This window comes from Vanessa atalanta, chromosome 11 (genome assembly GCF_905147765.1).
Source record: "Vanessa atalanta chromosome 11, ilVanAtal1.2, whole genome shotgun sequence".
In the NCBI taxonomy this organism is placed as follows: Eukaryota; Metazoa; Arthropoda; class Insecta; order Lepidoptera; family Nymphalidae; genus Vanessa; species Vanessa atalanta.
The window spans coordinates 8,921,407-8,938,695 of NC_061881.1; the positions used below are offsets into that span (position 1 = coordinate 8,921,407).

General features: G+C 34.5%; 1 protein-coding gene across 1 annotated transcript in view; it reads left to right on the plus strand.

The window, feature by feature from the left end:
- LOC125067453 overlaps window positions 1-17,289 on the plus strand; it is an 85,788-nt gene that overhangs the window by 13,749 nt on the left and 54,750 nt on the right. Inside the window, exons 3-4 of the mRNA XM_047676074.1 lie at window positions 2,228-2,373; window positions 9,578-9,653. Of these exons, the coding sequence (XP_047532030.1) occupies window positions 2,330-2,373; window positions 9,578-9,653 (120 nt within the window). The 5' untranslated portion in view covers window positions 2,228-2,329. The remainder of the gene's footprint in view (window positions 1-2,227; window positions 2,374-9,577; window positions 9,654-17,289) is intronic.

Below are 17,289 nucleotides of genomic sequence, written 5' to 3' on the forward strand. Positions count from 1 at the left end.
ATTGATTTTTTTTTCAGAAATAATAATATAATTTTTGTAACAATTTTATTTACTTTAGAAAAAACTTGAAAAATAAAATTGCTAAATCAAAACAAGGCAATGTTTAACATATAACGCATGTACGTTAAACGATTAAGAAATACCATTTAAAATGAGCTATAAAGAAGTCCAAGTTTTCTGTGTCGCATAGCGTCCAAGTGTCCACGTGTTTACCGTTAAAGTGGTACCGACACATCCTACGGTCGTTTGCGACCAACGTATGCTTCCAGTAATACAACGGAACACGTACGGTAAATTTTTTCGCTTTTATCTTAGTTATATAACTGAACTCAATATTAATAGCGTCAGATATTTGTGTATTTGATTGTTCAATAGTTGAATAGTTTTGCGCGTCACCTAGCCTAGGTTTTGTAGTTTATTTTAATTGTACATTGATAATACTATCAAGTGAAAAACTTGTTAAAGGTCAAACCTAAAAGAAAAATCTTTAAATCTCATTTATTACTGGAACGTTGTAGATCTATTTATCGCATACAGACGATAATGCTAGGAGTGAACTAGACTAGACGGCTTCAAAAATAATTTTGTTTAAAAATTATATATTTTTTTTATTTAATTTTTTGCACAATACTATTTGTATATATAAAAGATAGAGGTATTTTTGTAAAATATACTAAAATATTTGCGAGTTTCTCTTTGCAACTGATTTAAAGATATTTAGTTACAGATGCCCGTTGACAACTCAGTTGACAGTCTCAATTTTCCTATTGTAGAAACGTAGTTTATCTTTCGCGCCAACAGCGAAAGATTCAAAACATAATTTCGCTTGGGTGTTGTAAACGAAGATCTTTTAGATTTAGCAATGAATGGTTTTGCATGTTTGCTTGCGGATGGCGTTCAGAATAATAATTAATTAGGAGTTTTCTCAGCGTCACCATCCTTTGCATCTTCACTTTCCATCGACAGTTATTCAGGCCGAGCGTGACCATTTGATTTCGCTTATTCATCGGGGACACATTTACTTATTCCGTGAGAAAGATGTTCAAGCTTAGAATGTTATCAAAAAACCCATATTGGGTATAACTAACGATAGAAAACTAATAAGCATAGAGGTATTTTTCGCCTATAATGGTTATGAGAACTTTCAAAAATATATTTACGTGGATCGAAATGAAATGAATTCAAAAAAGGTTTTCAAAAAAAATTCTCTAGAGGTTTTTTAAGAAGAAATTCGAAACTCATCGCAGAACACGAACGTGAAATGACGAAATGTGATACATTACATATTAAATTCGCTATAATAATTATAAAAGTAATAGAATACCGATATCACAATGGCGTATTACCGTAAGTTCATTGTCAATATTGAACGAGCGAGATACGAAGTGAATTCTTACAGAATCGCACTGCTGGCTCAATAATTCCAATGTCAAAATACGGCGGAAGAATAATTAGTTGAATAAATTAGAAATCAATTTGGAATATTTTGTCTGTATATAAATCTGTATACCAAAAGCGGAAAGTTCTTTTTTACTTTGATATAAAAATGTCTCGGTATGCCATTAATATTTTGTACACTCATGTTGTCTTCGAATGTACCTTTGCAGTCAAAAATATCCGAATGGCTCATTGTTCGGAACTTTAACATCTTGCCTTGGGCTCTTTCGTAAGTTTCCTCGAAATCTTGTAAACGATTTTAAGAATTATCTCTTAAGTACAAAAGACAATTTTCGTATAATGGAGCGATATATTTTCTTTTACATGTTTATTTATGTTTGAAAAAAAAAACGTTACCCCTTTTTCGGGTACCATTGTTTATTGAACGGGCGCCCAACTGATTCGCTTTGCTAATATTTCTCGGGACTCGGAAAGTTTACATATAAAACTGTATATTATACTTGATCGAAATAATGTAGCTGTCTTGTTTATGTCTTGTAAAAAATAATTTAATTTATCAAAATTTATTTTCTTCAACATAATGTTCAGAATATATATATTTTTAATTTATATTGGAACCAAAATAAAACAGATGTATTGAAATTGAAGTTAAGTACACAAAGTACGAAGAACGTAATCGAATACTGCAGATTCTTTAGTGAATCTATTATTATATTATAAACAGGTGACATTTGTTGGTTTGTACATTCCGGGTAAATTACCATATTTGCCATAGGTATTATATAATATGTAAATAATATTATCTAATAAAGATATCATCCATTTACAGGTAATTCGAATATAATCCGGACGTGTAGTGAAGTGTGACATGTTCAGTGCCGTCGTGACCCAACGAAGGTGACAATAGTGGTTACATGTCAGTGAGCGCTGGATGATGACCGGCTGGAAGAACACGAACCGGCGAAAAATTGACTGGTAAGAAATTCTAGTTGCTTCTCTTGAACGTCGTAAAACATAACGAATACTAGTTATTACTGGATACACAATTGTTGATGAAATTATGCTTATTGGCCTATATAACAGTGACCTCCGTGGTCGAGTAGTGTGTACACCGGTTTTTGGTACGATTCCCGGCCGAGTCGCTGTAGAAAAAGTTCATTAGTTTCCTATATTGTTTTGGGTCTGGGTGTTTATGGTACCGTCGGTACTTTTGATTTTCCATAACACAAGTGCTTTAGCTACTTACATTGGGATCAGAGTAATGTATGTGATTTTGTCCAATATTTATTTATTTATTTATAACATATACACATTAACGATTACATTTGTGACTTTTAAGAACAACGATTGATAGATTAATTATTATATCGACTATTTTAATTAAGTTGTATATATCCAATTATTTTGTAAGCAGATTCGCTATCTTAATTTATTTAATACATACGACTACATGCGACCTCTGATGTCGAGGAGTTGATTGACAATGTTAAGAATCGCTGAAATGTCGTTTGTTGTCAATTTGCTGTCCATATCGAAGCTTAATTTGGTGGATACAAGACAATAGACAGTTGTACGAGATAGTATCAATGTTTGTTAAGTGGTTATTAAAGTTGCACATCCATGATTCGACTACCAGTAAAATGAATATAATTTTGTTCGTATTTAATTAACGTATAAATTTATTAGAATTTAAAGAACGTATTCTTACGTATTACTTGGTGGTAGGGCTTTGTGCATAATCGTCTGGGTAGATACCACTAACTTATAAGATATTCTACCGCAAAACGGCAGTACTGCTGTGTTTTGATTTGAAGGGAGAGTAAGTCAGTGAATTACAGGCACACGGGATATAACATGTTAGTTCCTATTGTAGGTTTTCTATATGTCCTTTTTGACTGTAGTTACACTGGCTCATTCATCTGAAGTTTGGAAGTTCCCGAACACAACAATACCGAGTATTGCTGTTTCACAGTAGAATATAAAACAAATGAACGGTACCTCTCCAGACATATGGCATAAAGCCATACCACCACCACCGTACTATACTACTATCATAGTTAATATACAAATACTACTACGCTAGTTCATATAATAGCTGTATCTATAATTTTTATCTAATCTCTCTATTTACATAAATAACAAAACTTATATTTCCATTACATAGTCCAAAGGTCACTACAATATAACTTGTACAACAAGAATTGTTATTCTCGTGAACATTCCACTACACAATGCAATTTGACTGCTTCACACTGTAATCTCGATAGTGTTTCGAATAATTTCAAATGACAAAGCGCAACTAGCGAGATCTTTATGCACAGCACACCTGTTATTACCATGGTAACATTTTGAATGATAATCACAGTATCTTGGGAGCACGGCGGTGCTTTTTACAAACCAGGTTTATATCACTAACTGTAATCGATTCGTAGCGATAAATATGTCATCGAGAATTTTACGATGCTTGTTCTTATGTGAGATGAACAAAATAAAATTTATACATATTCACGTTATTTTTTTTAATTGTCTTTGGTATGTGTGTCTTAAATATTTTGATTCTCTTTTTAAATATCTTCTAATAAAGGATGAGTTCTTTATTACCGTTTTAACCGGTACCCAATTACTATACCTTAGAATCAAACAATATTATTTTTTAAATAAATCAAGCTAAAGAATATTATTCTACGTTCTAGCCGATATCGATATACTAATAAGCCTATTTTCCTCACTAAATATGCCTACGTGTGGGTAAGATACGACGATAGTGCAAGTGGCTAGAATCGAATCTTCGACTTTCCCACCGCTAGGTGACCCGTAAACCTTTCAGCTATTGGAGCTTAATTATAACTGATATAACTTGTAATAACTAAGCGCTTGTTGTACGCGTATAATCATATCCGACATTATAACATATCCGATGTTACGGCGAATCGTTTATTCGTGTTATTCTATGATAATAAATGTATACAAGCATATAAGTGTATTGCATTTATATATAAATAAATACTAGTGAGCCCTTAAAACCTAATAATGATTATATTTCCTTGGTTTGTGTGCTTAAAGAAATACTTTTGTACGGACGAAATTGTTAATGGTTCCTCTTCTAAAATGGAAATTTAATCTTAATGGTGCTTCTACGAAACGAAGATGTCTTCCAATTTCAAGCCTCTCTTGTGATCGTAGTATAAGCTTTGCGTTTATTCTATCTAACTAGTTGCTGGCCCTGACTTCTCTCAGTTATATGACAGATTCTGACTTTAATGGTTTTTGCAACGTTTTTCAATAATGCTACGCTCCTATAGGTCGTAGTTTGATGGTATATGGCCTAAAGCCTTCCTTCGGACCAGTAATTCCTGAGATTAGTTCAATAAAATTCAATAAAACAAACAAACTCTTCAGCTTTATAATATGACTATAAATATATTAATTTATTTATTTTTAAAAATAACAATAATTCTAAAATTTGAACGCATTTTATATACACATATATAGATATGTATATTTGACCTATTTTCCCTTATATGAGGTATGCAATTTAAAAATTATGACGAAACAAAATCAAGACTTACAAAGATAATTAATCTTTTAAAAAAAGAACGTGTTAATGTAAGCGAAATAATAAACCGAAAAATCGAATCACGTTCAAAAATCCGGCGGGCAAGTTGCCGCCATAAATTTGTAAATTCACCACAGAATATTAAATTCATTTTCGCATGCATGCCGTCAGCCTAAGGCTACTTTCACATGTAACTGGTAATAGCGGGCGAATATTTGCAGTTCACTGCGTTCCCAGACTATATATTTCCTAATTTAAAGATAACCTTCCATTGACCGCATGCCGCGGCTCTGTGCATAATCGCCTAACAGAAAGGCAGTTACCATGTAAATTTGATTGATGAAAACGACTTGCATTCTTGTGCGGCCTTTCATTACTCGCGGTATATGAAAAAATAAAGAATGTGAAATTCTGTATGAATTAAGTTTTTATTGTATGCATTTTTTTGGATTACTCTAATTATAGACTTTTTAAAATTAAAACTACGAAAAATATTTACTTAGAAAATGAGAGGAGACAAAATACAGTTAGTTATTTGATAATATGTTATATGAAAAAATCGTTCAATGTATGAATTTTACTTTTTTCTTACACTACAAATTAGTTTTTTTTTAATATTTTTTATTCATTTATAGTTATAGTCTAGATGACTTTATGGTATTTTAAAAAATGTATGATGGTATACTAACACAATACTGCATCCAAAATATAATAGTGTGATCATTCATGTTAAGATTTGTTCCTTTCCGCCTGTTATCATAAAATATCTAATATAAACGGATTCTTAAGCATAATTATTAAGATTATTCTATCATACGATTAATATTTAAAACCTGAATGAATAATTTTAATAATCTATTAAACTAAGTTTAGCAAAGTGCATTTTATATTAAAACAATTATGATTATGTTTATTAAATAAATGTAATAGTTTATATTTTTTATTTTTTTTCAGTATAATGTCAAAAGTAACATCTTTGCGTGTCTAAATTAAAAAAAAAAATATAGTAAGGGTAGCAAATTTTTAATAATTTAAATGTACTTAATAATATCATGTGTTTAAAAATTTCTACATCAAAGGATGAAGCGAGCTAATCAAGCGATGCTTTTCACGCATTCCTCAACATAATAATGCACTTTCGTTTCAAGCAAAAAACGTTTTTATCGCACGATCGCATCTCGGTGTCTTTTCGTTTTAGAGGAATACATCAAAAACGATGTATGATAAGACAGAATTACGACCATAATTGGATAATTGTGTTCTCTTTAACATTTATTTTGGAATATTTTAGATCAATTATAATAATATTTTACAGATAAAACAAACAGAATAATTGTTATTTTTAATATTATGTAAATTCAGATAAATTAAATAATAATCTTTATAATTTATATGTATATATATTCTGACTTTTAGAACTACATATGTTCAAATACCAATGTTTTTTTTATCAACGAGGCGTTGTTAGCGTAACGACAAGTTTACACGACGGCAATTTTATAGATTACAGATGAAACCATGAAAAAAATTGTATTGTTTTTTGTTATGAAAATCTTAAAAAAAAAACGGAGTTACAAAGTTGTTAGTTTTTCCTAAGGCTTTAAGAACTTTAGGAGTGCACTTTATGGTCAAAATAAAGTCAGTCTAATAATTATATGTGTGGGTATGTACGCTTGAATTTTAATGAACGTTTCTTTTGCTTCGCATATCTTGAGAGTAAATGCATAAAAGAGTCGCTGTAATCAGCGTGTACTTTAGCAAAACCTTTTACCTCATACGTACGTATGTATGTATGTTATACGTGCGTGTAACAAGGTGCTATCTTGTTAATACTTATATTGTTCATGGTGATTTCCATTCCAGTCAGCTCTCAGTGAAATTCAAACGCTCCTTTTAAACTTAATAACACTTGAGCCTATTAAATAAATCATAGCTTTTCTTGTAAAATAAGAAAAAAATGATTCTACCGTTGAGAAATCGCATGTTTACCGATCCACTTTAATTCCAATACTTACAACACTACGCTAAGAAAGTCGATGCATAATATTAGAGGCCTCATAGCACACGGACGGACAGAACGTGCAATTTAAACATCTATAGTATTTTCTTCATATGGCGTGCTTAAGTGATTTACTCATCATGCAAACCGTAACTTATTGAATGATTGACGTATTGAGAATAGAAAATCACTGTTTTAACTATAAAGAAGAATAAATATACAAAAATTAAAAAAAAGAAAAAAATAACTGACAAACGCGGGCTGGCATTTGTGAACGAAATTATTAAAGAAAAAATGCATGTAATATACTAAATAAATACGTAGTAAAATAATGTATAATTCGTATTATTATAATAATAGAGTTCACGGAGAAGGAGAGAGTGGCGGAGAAGAGACGGTATGAGAGACTGTCAGGCCATTTGTCACGACTTAATCTTACTCTTACCCGTAAAGCGCGCTAATAAAGATTACACATCAAAATTATATTTTGCTCGTAAAATTATTTATTTATTCAAAACATCCAACTGAAGTGATAGTTATAATATGTTTAGCACATCAAAAATAAATAAATGAAGTCAATTGCACTTCTAAGTATAGAAAATTGTGAAACGATAAAAATTTGCTACGGTTATAACCAGAGGAATTAAAGTTATTCTAAGTGAAAATAAACAAAATATCTAAGTTTAAATAAAATTGTTTATAATAGATGAAGTTAATGTGGTTGTTGGTTATTTTTTTAAATCTTAGAACGAAAAACATTTTATATTAACGATTGTGAGATATGTCTAAATTCCAACACCTCAATGTAAGTGTGTTTAATGTCGTATGTTTTCATAAGTTCTTTCTGTTTTTTTATTATTATTATTAAATAAACATTACCGCGCTTTCTTAGTATTCAGAAAGGTTAACCCTGGATAATAGATAAAGACAATCGATGTAGTTATTAAAAAGTTTCTATAAAAACATCATGTCTAGTAATTTCCGTTGGGAAATTAAAGCCATAATATGAAACCTTTTTAATTATTTTATGTATGGTAATGAGAGAAGGCGATGTTCAAAATGATGCATCAGTTTTCTTAAAAACATTTTTTGCACTCTATCAATTTATCTCTAATATCTTTAGGTCCGTTCTAGTATCTATTATAATTATTAATAATGTGAGCAATATGAGACGATAGATGCAATTTTGCGTCTAATATTACGCTCGTATCCCTTTTTATTTCCACTTTACTGACTATATTAGCGCGTCTAAAGTAATAACTGTCAATATAATTGCATCTTCTTGTAAAAAGATATATTTATAAATGAGGCAAGACGATCAAATATCACAATTACAGATACAATTCGAGCGAGGTGGCTCCAAACAATATCTTCCAGAGGTAGGCAAATCTATATCAGTGATAGGATTTACATGCTGATTTTTTTATATATCGTTCTTAAATGCTAATGAATATTTGCAGAGACAAATAATGTAGAATAACCGACTCTTTGGAACCTTCTTGTTTTGATTCTTTATAACTTTTGCTTTAGTAAACCAAGTCACAAGTACATACAACGATAGCGATAATTATATAAAGATAGAATAACGTATTTATTTATTGAAACATAAGAATCAATTATACACTCTCTAATCATACTTGATTCTAAATTAATTAGGTAAATAAAATATTTGTACGTTTATAATATATGTTTTAAATAAATGTCATAAGTAATATATCTTAAAGAACATTTTACACTCGCATGTATTTATACGAAACATACTCTTGCTACTTGTAAATGAATATAATTGACTTTTCCAAGAAATATATGCAGAATAATATTGATGTTATCTAATAACTGATAAATTACCTCCGGTTTCGTATAGATTTTTAATCGGATGCTGTAGTTGTGACACCGGGTTAATACAAATTACTTTACATCAATATCAGTAATATAATATAATATAGTGATAGCCCGTTCATGTCCCAGTGCTGGGCAAATACCTTCTGTCCTTCTCTCGCTACTCGCTACTCCACTGCATATTGGTAGACTTACATGTGGCAGAATTTCAGTTGACACATGCAGGTACTTCTAGTTGATTTTCTTAACAGTTAATGATGTACTATAATCTCTAATCATGCACGTGAAAAGTCACTGTTGCTCGTCTGGATTAAAACCTCTTGAGTGAACTTTCATGTGTCGAAAGGACGAAGTTCCAAAACTTAACAATAACAGGAAATGAGAGAAAATGAGGGTTTTGATTAAATAGAAATCTTGTTGCTTGATTTAATATTTGAAAATACATATAGCTATTTATTTATATTCTAATATGATTAAAGTATTAGCATTAATATATGCATAAGGTCAAGAGTCAGTGGACTTCAATAAAAATAGAAATAAAAAACCGAACACGCGAACACGAGAAGCGATCAGATGGTGACAGTGACCGTGATCGTTTTCGCTGAGAAAGCCGTCGTAAAACTAGTTTAGCAGTTATTCAGATATTTTCACTTATGTAAATACTGTCAGAGCTCCAGCATTCCTGTGAGCTATGTGTCCGGTCCTAATTTGTCTAGATTCGTTATTTGAATATTTGGATGCATGGATTGTGCTTGTGCGTATTTTAATTTTTTTTTTATTTACAGGTCCAAAATGGCGACGAATGTCGCTTCACATATATCTCGGACGTCGTTCATCTGTTTATTTATGGCTTTAATAAGTGTGAGTATATGACATATTTTATTTACATATGTATGTATATACTTTTTAATTTTATAGTTTGTTTATTATTTACAATGAGAAATAATAAAATGCTTGTTTTATATATTGTATAATATAGTTGCACATAGTGTCGTATTGTATAAAATTTTGACCAGTTATTGTTCATACGCATAGCGAGGTTCCTAGAATAGTACTATCAATACATAATATATTTTGTAAGTGGTAGTGCCACACTGCATACCTTCGGGTTGCAGCCGAATGGGCCGGCACGCCCGGGGAAGTACCACTCTCTCACTTAAAATCGGCGTGAAGTGGTAGCTATGTTACCGCGTTTCGTCTGGTATGTGAGAGTCCCGGAGGCCCGATACCCCCCCCCCCCTTAAACATGATGGTTGTGCAGAATTTGGTTACATTACCCCAGGAGGGTACCATCAGCGACTGCGGTGGAGAATCCCTCTCTGGGCATCCATGCTCAGGACATACACCACCTGAGCAGGGATGCCCAGGCTGCCCTCCGAATTCTGGGGGGGGCAATTTTGCGCTCGCCACTGTTCGGGGTAAGCGGAGCAGGCATCATAAGGCAACCCCTACCACCCTCACTGTGGACTTCTGCAACATAAGGGGACTCAACTCGAACTTGAACGCCGTCCACTTTCACCTTGAGACGGCGAAGCCGGCCTTGCTCTTTCTTACCGAGACTCAGATATCTTCTCCTGCCGATACGACTTTTCTTTCCTACCCCGGGTATAAATTGGAACATTCCTTTGTACCACGAGCTGGGGTGTGCGTTTACGTCAGAGATGATATCTGCTCTCGACGCCTCGGCAGCCTTGAAGGACAGGACCTATCAATTATCTGGCTGCGTGTAGATTGTGACGACCATCCGCGAATCTACGCTTGCCTTTATAGGTCCCATAGCGGTAATGCCGAAACCGACCGACTGGTTGAGCACGTCCAAATGGCTACAGATTCCGTACTGCAGCAGATCCCATCCGCAGAGATCGTTATTCTTGGCGATTTTAATGCCCACCATGCCGAATGGCTTGGATCGCGCACTACCGATCATGCGGGTAGATCTGTTCTCGACTTCGCTTTAGCATATGATTTGACACAACTAGTCCCCTCGCCAACGCGAATACCAGACGTGGAGGATCATACACCTTCCCTGTTGGACCTTCTGCTGACTTCCCATCCGGATGGCTACCAGGTTATCGTCGAACCCCCTCTGGGCTCGTCGGACCACTGTCTCGTCCGAAGTACAGTGCCGGTTGCGCGTTACTCACGACCTCGTTTCGTGGGCTGCCGCCGAGTGTGGCACTACAGGTCAGCAGATTGGGATGGGATGCGGTCCTTCTTTGCATCCTACCCATGGGGGCAGGTTTGTTTCTCGCCGGATGATCCGAGTGTTGTTGCTGACTCTGTTGCCGATGTGGTACTTCAGGGTATGGAACTATTCATTCCGTATTCTGCGGTCCCCATCGGTGGCAAGTCCCAGCCCTGGTTTGGTCGTTTCTGCAAAACGGCTTCACGCAGAAAATGGGAACGCTACCAAGACTGGGCTAACGCATCAGCGTCTCGTGATGTAAATACCAGCGCAATCAGAAAGGAATATAACTCTGCCTCTAGGTCCTTCAAAAACGTGATTGCTAAGGCGAAAACGGAGTACATTGGCAGAATTGGCGAGAGACTGGTGCGCCTCCCTTCAGGAACACGTGCGTTCTGGTCTCTCGCCAAGGCTGTCTTAGGGAATTTCTGTCAGCCTTCCTTACCATCTCTGCACAAGGACGGTGAGTCATTGGCCCATACAGCGAAGGAGAAGGCTGATCTTTTAGGCTCTCTCTTCGCAGCGAACTCGACTCTGGATGACCGAGGAAAGTCACCACCAACAATCCCGCGGTGTGATACCACGATGCCGGAGGTTAAATTCCGGCAAAGTGCAGTTCGTAAAGCACTCCTTTCCTTGGATATTCATAAGTCGAGTGGACCCGATGGCATCCCTCCAATCGTGCTACGGACTTGTGCTCCCGAGTTGGCGCCGGTCTTAACGCGTCTTTTCCGGCAATCCTATGCATTCGGCGTCGTCCCGAACTCCTGGAAGACTGCTTTGGTGCATCCGATCCCTAAAAAGGGCAACCGCTCAGACCCGTCCAATTATAGGCCTATAGCCATCACCTCCTTGTTCTCCAAGGTAATGGAGTCCATTATAAACTGCCAGCTCCTGCGGTACCTAGAGGAGTACCAGCTGATTAGCGACCGCCAGTACGGTTTCCGTCGGGGTCGCTCAGCCGGTGATCTTCTAGTTTACCTTACTCATAGATGGGCGGAAGCAGTTGAGAGCAAAGGGGAGGCATTAGCAGCCAGTCTGGACATAGCGAAGGCCTTCGATCGCGTGTGGCACAAAGCGCTTCTTTCGAAGCTTCCTTCCTATGGGCTTCCCGGGAAATTATGCAATTGGATTACCAGTTTTTTGGCAGATCGGAGCATCAAGGTCGTTGTCGACGGTGCATGCTCTGACTTAAAATTCGTCAATGCTGGTGTTCCACAAGGCTGCGTTCTATCACCCACTCTGTTTCTTCTGCATATCAATGACTTGTTGCAAATCAGTAACATTCATTGCTATGCAGACGACAGCACCGTAGACACCTCATACACCGGCCGTGCTAATATTTCTCGGGAAAACGTCGAAGAAAACCGGAACAAACTTGTATCTGAAATCGAGTCTTCGTTAAACAAAGTCTCGAACTGGGGTCGGCTAAACCTAGTTCACTTCAACCCCAAAAAGACGCAAGTTTGCGCGTTAACTGCTAAAAAAACACCATTTGTCGTATCTCCACGATTCGAGAACATTCCGTTAGCCGCTACAGCTAGTATCGGAATACTTGGCGTTGATGTTTCGAGTCTCGTTCAGTTCCGCGGTCAATTGGAAGGCAAAGCCAAATTGGCATCAAAAAAGCTTGGTGTGCTCAGCAAGGCAAGACAGTATTTCACGTCGGCCCATCGTCTAAGACTATACAAGGCGCAAATTCGGCCTCACATGGAATACTGCTCTCACCTCTGGGCGGGTGCTCCCCAGTACCAGCTCCTTCCATTTGACCGTATCCAACGTAGAGCGGCTCGAATTATCGACGATCAAGCCCTTTCCGATCTGCTTGATCCTTTGGCTTTGCGTAGAGATGTTGGATCGCTCTGCATCTTCTACAGAATTTATCACGGGGAATGTTCCGAGGAATTGTTCGAATTAATCCCGGCTGCTGAATTTCACCTTCGGACATCTCGTCAAAATTCCAAATATCACCCGCACCACCTAGATGTCCGAAAATCCACAACAGCGCGATTTTTAAGACATTTTCTGCCTCGCACAACCACTCTGTGGAACCAGCTTTCGCCGGCGGTTTTTCCGAACCGATACGACTTGGGAACCTTCAAGAAAAGAGCGTACTCTTTCCTGAAAGGCCGGCAACGCACCTGCAAGCCCCCCGGTGTTGCAGATGTCCATGGGCGGTGGTAGTCACTTTCCATCAGGTGAGCCTCCTGCTCGTTTGCCACCTTATGACATAAAAAAAAAAAAAAAAAAAATTATATTTTGGTGCATAAATCGTATAATATTGTTCAATTGCGTTGCAGTCAATAATTATTCAGTACTGTATAATAAAACACTAATTGTCAAAAACTAATTCGTTATTTATAGTTTTCTTGATACCTCTAAGTTTTGTAGCGACATGTATTGAATAGGGTTAGAAGAAGACACATCCGTAAAACTACGTAAATATATGCAAAGCAATTGCTAGGGTCGTGCGTGCGTTTGTAATTTACTTAAAACTCTCTAATAAAATTAATGCATTATTATTGAATAGCCTGTAATAAAGTATTACGTCCATTGAATTATTACTACATGTTTTCTTTCATGTCGAATACATAATGATATATTATAATCAATATAAATATACCTATTGAATATGAATATCAAATTTAATGTAAATACATTAATATTAATTGTTAAAATTAACGTATACTTAACATAATATACAACTTAACCACGTCAAAGTTAGAAATGAATAATAAATATACATATTTATTTTACGTTAAATGTCAAAGAGAAATGAGACATAATCTCGTATGTTCATCGTCTTCACACAAAGAAATTACCCACACATACACAGACTAGTTATACCGGCTGAGATTATCAATACGTAAGGTTTTAAAGTGATAATAATCTTAAACAAATGTGAGGAAATGTTAGCTGTATTGAAAACAAAAGCTTAACATCGCAAGTACTGTCTAACGGAAAAGTTGCTAACTATAATTAAACCTATTTAATTATGTTTTAATATGAAGGTAAATTATTGTCACGACTGTACAAAACGTGGCAGTCAATCAAAATTACAATTATGTTTATTAACGTTGTGATAGCGACAATCGTGACAGAAGACTTTATACATTTTTCAGCTACAGTAACGGAATTGCGATTCTAGGGGAAATTGTACTTATTCTTGCCTCCATTTAAAGTGGTCATGATTTTTTTTTTATATAAATAGCATACATAGGTGGACAGGCAATTGGGCCACTTGATGGTAAGTGATCACCACTGCATCATAGACATAAACGCTTTAAGAAATTTCAACGATTCCTTACAATGGGCGCCAATGCGCCACCAATCTCGGAAACCGATATCCCTTGAGCCTGTAGTTACACTGACTCACTCATCCTTCAAACTGGAACATAACAATACTAAATATTACTGCTTGGGGGTAGATTATACGATGACTGCGTAACCAGACGGGCTCACATACGCCCTACCAAGGAATTTCCTTGGTAGGGCGTATGCAAGCCGATTTAGTTTATATTGATTATTTTATTTGCAAATGACAATTATGCGTATATGCAATGAGACATAGACAATCATACGCCGTACTTGCATTATCAGTGGGTATAGCAACCGTAGAGCTGTAACATGACAAATATTTAAATTTGACACTTACGCGTTTCAACTGGTGTGTCTGCATATATTTGTATGTAAATTCTGTTTTCATTTGTTCAAGTGTGAACGCGAAGTGTTTATTGCTTAAATGAGAATAAAAAACGAATTTGATGCAACGTTTCTTTGCATCAAATTCCAATAAATAAATATTTTCTAAATTATTAACGTCAATCTTGCAAGTTTTTTATTACTGTTGTTACAGAATATATTTAATAAAAATAAAATATATAATACTTAAGCATTCGTTCGTTTTATATATTATGCCGTTAAACACTTAGCGCTTCTGAGTATGAGTGTACAAATAAAAGTAGAAAAACCTGTGTTGAAAATATTTATTCAGATACTGCGTATTCGTTTAGCGTTGTTTTTTATTATCTGATCCGTTACTTTGTCTACAAGTCTAGTTTTAGTATTTCTTAGCTGTGAACTAGATTGTGTGACAGACTAGAAGCTGTATAAGCTTATAAAAATTTGTACTATTTTAGTGTATATATATGTTACAAATCATACTATTATTATTACGTAATAAAAATTTATCACAGATATTAATTACCTAAACTACGGAAAATAGAACATTTTTAATATCCTACGTAAAGCTTGTGTAACTTGTCAATAGGTGTTTTTTTACTCATTTTTCTAAGTCCTTAATATGTGTGGAGAAATGAATAATAAGTATAGATATTTATTTAACTTTAAACTACGTTACGAGACGACTTTATTAAAGTATTTTATTATTTAATCTTACTGTTACTCAAAAAAAAATATTATAAAATAAAAATAAATAAAATTTGAATAGGCTTATTGAACAACATCACAAAATTGGAATACAAGAACATTCTAATGACGTTTTTATTTTAAGTGAGTATGAAAGAAATAATAAATCATTCAAATTGATTGAATACGTGAGCGAAACAGTTGCTCCACTAAGAATAAACTCGAAACTCACCGCAAGACACAACTGTCAAATTTCAGAAAGTGTTATGCGACAATCACTGTAATAAGTACTTATAAATTAGAAATAGCGTAAATCGGTTTCCAATATTCTAAGAGTGAGATTCGAAGTGAATTATTACAGAATAGCGCTGGAGAATTCAATTCAATTTCAAATTTGGAACACTTCAATTGTGTTCCCAGCATCACGTTTTCATTAAGTGGACGTTGAAAGAAAACTTTTAATTTAAAAAAAGAATTGTAAACATTGTTGTATAGGAACATAACTGAGATGCCGTTTATCTCCGTTTGTTTAAAAAAAAGCGACCTAGAAGCGAGTTAGTAGAATCGCGCCGTCCTTGGGGTCGACCGAATGCCAACTGACAGATCAAACGTTTACTCTGTGCTCATGTAACTGCTCTAACGGTTAAGCCGATGTCACATCGATTACAAATATATCGACTTATTTGTGTGTAGTTTTACTGATATTTTTTTTTCGTAAACTTGACAAATGTTAAAGTTTAATCAATTATTATTTATATATTTAAAATATTTTAAAAATATATATAAAAGCCGTTATAATTGACATATAATACAGATAAAATAATATTAATTTTGTTCCATTCGTTTTTGAGTCAAAAACGTTTCATGTAGAAATTTATTAAATTCGACTTTGAAAATTTTAAGTTAAAAAGTTATCTATAAATTGCTGCAAATTAACAAGAAGTATTAAAAGCAATAAAAGCTCTTCTTAAAAGTGAACTGTATCTTTTAAGTGCGATAGTGTTGCGTACGTAACCTTAGCGTCCGCTCTATTTGATCGCGTCCGGCACACATTGCGGACATATTGCACGCGAACGAGGAACGAGATCGAACCGCAAAAACATACGGATGGACGCCATCGCTCTAGCTCGCTTTAAAGCGAAATGGGAAATTTATAATTATTTATTTTACCGTAATTAATCAATCCATGTCATAATTTTAAAGTAAAATTAGAAGAAAAATAAAGCGTAATAATTTTTTTTTTTAAAGTTCGTCATAAACATTTCATATTAAAGCGTTGTTTTTTGTTTGTTTTTTTGTACATAGAAACGCTATACACGAATTTGTTTGACTAAATTTCTTCTCATATACTCAACTTTAAAAAAAAATTGTTTATTTTGTATATAAACCTAAGAAAGTAATAACGTTATTGTAGAAAACAAAGAAAAAATCCTCGTAGATAATAATAAAATTAACCATTGTTTAGTAAGTTCAAATAGAGATACTCAATAAAAATATAGGCTATCATTTTCCTGTACTACAATAAAATAACACTTATTTCTTAAAAAAAAACAAACGAATAATATTATTTATTTTTAATACAAAACTGTATACATATCATCACAGGACATGGTTGTCCAAATTCGATATTACAGCACGTTTAATAATAATATTTAAAATAAATCTCTACGTAATATTAAATAGGATATATTCTGAATTCATATAAAGAAATACACAAGAAAGAATACATATTGATTATTTAGTTTTAATATAAACGGAGCGATTAACACACTAACAAAAATATGTCACGGAGTCTATCTGACACGTTTTTCGTTTTCCAACTAACGTCTGTGTCTACTTTAACATATGCTTAAGAACAGCGGTCACACACGGTCACACAAGTTCGACACGTCCTGTGTAATGAGACGTGAAAGCCATGTGAACTCCCGTGGGAGCCATTGTTAA